General features: G+C 14.7%; 1 protein-coding gene across 1 annotated transcript; it reads right to left on the reverse strand.

Moving 5' to 3' along the window:
- Positions 1–196: 196 nt before the first annotated feature.
- Positions 197–1986, reverse strand: PGSY75_0903200 (ras-related protein RAB7; the record flags this gene model as incomplete). The annotated part of the gene is made up of 7 exons (XM_018785441.1): positions 197–266; positions 349–497; positions 615–689; positions 816–962; positions 1147–1205; positions 1314–1381; positions 1934–1986. 7 exons carry the CDS (start codon positions 1984–1986, stop codon positions 197–199), a joined length of 621 nt encoding a protein of 206 aa, XP_018641782.1.
- Positions 1987–5506: the final 3520 nt, after the last annotated feature.

Genomic DNA, 5506 nt, shown 5'->3' on the forward strand with positions numbered 1-5506 from the left:
TTTCCAAAAAATGTAACTATTTTAAAATTTTACAATAATTTGAATATATATACAAATTTGTTTTTTAAAGAAATTGTATAAGTCATATGGTTTATTAAAACTAATACAAAAAAAAAAAAAAAAAAAAAGAAAAGAAATAATATATACAAATATATGCACTAAAATTAATTGAAGATTTTGTTATTATGATCATATATTAACAACAACGACTTTTGTATATTTTTTGTTCGCTCTGATTATTTAAAGCAAATGTTTCTGGTAAATATCTGTAAAAAATAAAATATATATATATATATATATATATATAATTATATGTATATATGTATGTCTTATTGTTGATTATCCTACATTTGTTCTTCCTGGTGTTCTTGCTTCATAGCTTTTCTAGCTATTTCATCAAATGCTTGATCAACATTAATTGCATTTTTTGCACTTGTCTCAAAATAGGGAATATTGTTATTTGATTTACACCATTGCAAAACTTTTAATGATTGAACCTTAAATAAAAAAAAAATAATAAATAAAATAAAAATAAACATATTTATATATATTTATACATATATTTATTTTGAATAACACAAAATATATAGAATAATAATAAGATTATATATTACTTTTCTTTTATTTGTTTCGTCAACTTTATTTCCAATAATAACAAAGGGAAAATTTTCAGGATCCTTTGGACTAGCCTAAAAAAAAAAAAAAAACATATATATATATATATATAATACACTTGTATAAATTTTCTTTTACAAACAAAAATATTTTTCTTTGTTTTGCTTTATTTGCTTTTATATTCATGTTATTATCATTACTTGAATTAAAAATTCATCTTTCCAAGATTCCAAAGATTCATAAGTTTTGTAGTTTGTCAAATCGAATACTAAAACACAACAATCTGCACCTCTATAAAAAGCTACACCTAAACTTTGAAAACGTTCTTGTCCTGCAGTATCCCATATCTAAAGAAATATAAAATAAAAAAAAATTAAAAAAAGCATAAAATAATATAAACTATATATATTCACTTATAACGTTCGACATAAATATGTATATATATATATATATATATATATATATATAATAATCCTCATATATTATCTAGTATTCTTTTTAATAAACTATATATTAATAATTTATTTGAACCTGCATAGTTATTTGTTCGTTGTCAACTATGGTTTCTTTAGTTAAAAAATCTGCACCAACTGAAGCGATAAAAAAAAAATAATAATAATAAATGTACATATATATATATATATATATTAATAAATAATACGCATATAATTTTATTCTATCTAAAATTTTTTATTTACTCGTTGCTTTGTACTGATTCGTAAATTTTTTATTCACATATTGATTCATTAATGATGTTTTACCAACACTGTAAAAAAAAATATGTACATATATATATTTATGTATCTTTTCGATGAATATATATTTTTATATTTTTTATTTTAATGAAATGAATATATTGTATTATTTCACAAAAATGTATCTTAAATAATTGTATTAAATTCAAATATCATTTCCATTTAGTAAATATAATAAAAACACATTTCTCAAATACAAACAATTCAATATTACACACTTCTTTATTGTTAATAATTTATAAATATATATATATATATATATATAAGGTAATAAACATATTTTTTTCAAATATATAATAAGATTTTATTAAAAAGTATTTCCAAATATATTTTCATTTTATGGAGCAGTATCTTAATATTGACAGCATATATCCATATCATGTTTATATAAATAAATAAATATACTTATATTTATATTTCTCTACACTTAATGTTATGAGCCCAAATTTTTATTACACATTTATAGTTAAAAATTTATTGTACCTTATATAAATATATATATATATATATATATAATCATACAATATACTTATTATTTTATAATTTTCCAAATTTATATTTACCCACTATCTCCAAGAATTATAACTTTTAATATGGTTCTTTTTTTATTTGACATATTTTCCTTAAATATATTGTTCTTTTTTTCTTTCGTTTTCTTTTTTTTTTTTTATTATAATTTTGATTTTACAATGATACCTGAAAATTTTTTGGGAAATAATAATTTATTTATAATGTTATATATTTACCTATAAATTTTTTTAATTTTTCAATTTTTTTAATTTTATATTTTTTTAATTTTATATTTTTTTAATTTTTTGTTTTCTTAATTTTAAATGTTTTACTATTTAAAATAAAATCCTTTGAAACAATAGATAAAAATAAATTCAATAAATATATATTATATATATATTACTGTTTTAAATATGTATGGGGAAAAAATAAAAACAAAAGGAAAAATAATTTAATTATAAATATATATATATATATATATATATATCAATTTATTATAAATATAAAAGTATATATTTATATTACTTTACAATATATATGTACTTATTAATAAGCATATACTAATTTGTATGTATGATATATATTTTTATAATTTATTTAGTAAATATTGGGATATATTTTTTAATGAAAATAATGAGTACAATATATTTATATATGTATTTATAATTATATGTATAAAATTATATATATATATATATATATATATATATACATTACACACATGTGCAATTAAAATGTTTTAATATACCTTAACATAAAAACCTTATAATATTTTCATATATTTTATGTACAATTTTATAAGAATATAATAAGATATATATATATATATATTTTTTTTTATAGTTTATTTGTAAATAATATATATATATATATATAAATATGCATGCGTCATTGTATACTTTTCTTTTTTTTCGTACGAATATCAAATATGTTCTTAAATACTTATATTTCCTAGTCTTTTAGAATTTTCTAAATATTTGGAAAAAAAAAGAAATTATAAAATAAATGCTTATTCTTTAATTTTATTGATATTCATATTTAAGAGTTATATCTTAATTAAGAATCTATATATTAAAAAATAAAATAAAAAAAAAAAAGAATTTCAAGGTTTAATAAAATACTTAATTTTATTTTATACCAAAAATGAAATAATGAATAATTATATAAAATAATTCTAAGGAAAATAAAAGTCAATGTCATAAATATAATATATATATATATATATATATATATATATATATTACTTTTCTTTTATATATTTTACATTTCATATTAGCTACCATTACTATTATTACATATAATGGGATAGATTAATTTTTAACTTAAATATTTTTAAAAATGAATTATAAAAATTTAAACAGATATTATTAAAAATTGAATATGTAGCAACTAGGAGAACACAAAACAAAATATATATGGACTAGGAAATATATAGAATACGATATTTTATAATATTTAAACTTATAAAAATATATATATATATATATATATATATATATATATATAATTATATTATGTATACACATATATAAATCATGTTGTAAATACACAAAGTATATATTATACTTTGGAATAATGAAAAAAATAAAAATCATAATATCGGTATATATTTTTCCATCAAATAAAATGCTGTTCTTTTAAAATAATTTGACATAATAATATACATATTATTACATTCCTATTGAGGTTTATAAGAACATAACTTTTGTACACACATTGAAATTTTTTTCACTTTATTAAGCTAATAGGAGGAAAAAAAAAACATACCATATTAAATGAAAATATCAGGTATTTTTATATATTATTCAAAATGTGTACATCTAATTGTAAGGAAGAAGAAATTAATTAGATCTTAAAAATTTTTTTATATCAAAGATAAGTGTATGATTTGTATAGCATATATATATATATATCATTGTTTTCTTTTTTTTTTTTTTTTTTTTCCTATATTAGTTTTAATAACCCATATGACTTATCCAATTTCTTTAAAAACCAAATTTGTATATATATTCAAATTATTGTAAAATTTTAAAATAGTTACATTTTTTGGAAAATTTTTGTTTTCTTTTAATTCACGCTTGTTTAAAATTTAAATAAAAAAAAAAAAAAAAAAAAAAAAAAAAAACTTTATCTCTTTTGCATATATTTATAATCTTGGTTTTATTTAAATTTTTATTTAAAGTAATTATTTAGTATTCTTTATCTCATGCTCATAAAAAAAAAAAATAATAAAACACAAAAAATGATAAATAAATTTCATAAATTTTAGAAATATATTTTAATATTACATATAAATACATTTAAAAGTTTATATTTTTAAAAAACAAAAAAAGATTATAAAAAGGAAGATATATATATAATTATTCTCTTATACCTTATATATATATAAATACTTAATATATATATATAGTACTTAATAATATTATAATTCATACGAATATTAAATATAAATATATATATATATATATATATAATATTTAATAATGCACAGCGTTATCGAATATTAATAATTTAGCAATAATTTAATATATATTCCTTATACACTTTAGAACTTACTCTTTTTTTTTTTTTTTTTTTTTTTTTTTTTTTGGTGAATAAATAATATATACATATAATATATAATTGTATTTTCGTATATTATATATACGAGCATACTTAAATATATGAATATACACATTTAAAATATATATATTATTATTATTATATATATATATATTATACAATAATAACTCATCAGGAGAGAATGTAAAATAAATAATGTTCATATAAATGGATCCATATATATATTATTAATAATATATATAATATATATATATATATATATATGTGTGTAATTTTATTCAGGTTACTCTAAAATATAAACCGAAAAATATTAGGTGTAATTATATGCAATAAGTTATTTATTTTTTTATTTTTTTGTTTGTTTTATTTTTCTTAATATTATTATATATATTTTTTTCAATTTTAATTTTTATCTCTTTTTTATTATTTTATTACTTTTTTTTTGCCTTGCTTTGGTTTATTTTTTTTCTTTTGTAATTTTCTTATAATTTTTTTTTTTTTTTATGGTTTTGTTTGTTTCTCCATTAATAGATAATTGTATATCTTAATAAGTTTAAATATATAATTATTCTTTTTCTTTATATATATTATTATATAAACTTATTGAAAATACATAATATATATAATTAATTATGTATTTTTAATCGTTAGTTTTTTTTTTTTTTTTTTTTTTTAATATAAAATAATATGTATATTTTTTCTTAATATAAATGAGAAAAAATAAAAAATCATAAAAAATGTAAAAAGCGAAAAGTATAAAAATTAATAAGAAGTATATATGCTTATATATATATATAATTAGAAAAAATAAAAAATTTTTAAATATTTTAAATTTTTATATTTTTAAAATTTATTATTATTTTATTTTATTTTTTATATATATATATATATATATATTTATTCTTATTTATTTTTGTTTTGTTTTTTTTTTTCTAAAATATTGTTCTTATAGTAGATTAATTTTTTTTTTGTATATTACATTATATTTAATTTCCATATATAAGAAATAATATATATTATTTTTTATATATTCATTTTTTTTTTTTTTTTTTATACATATATGA

This window comes from Plasmodium gaboni, chromosome 9, assembly GCF_001602025.1.
Source record: "Plasmodium gaboni strain SY75 chromosome 9, whole genome shotgun sequence".
NCBI classification, from domain to species: Eukaryota; Apicomplexa; class Aconoidasida; order Haemosporida; family Plasmodiidae; genus Plasmodium; species Plasmodium gaboni.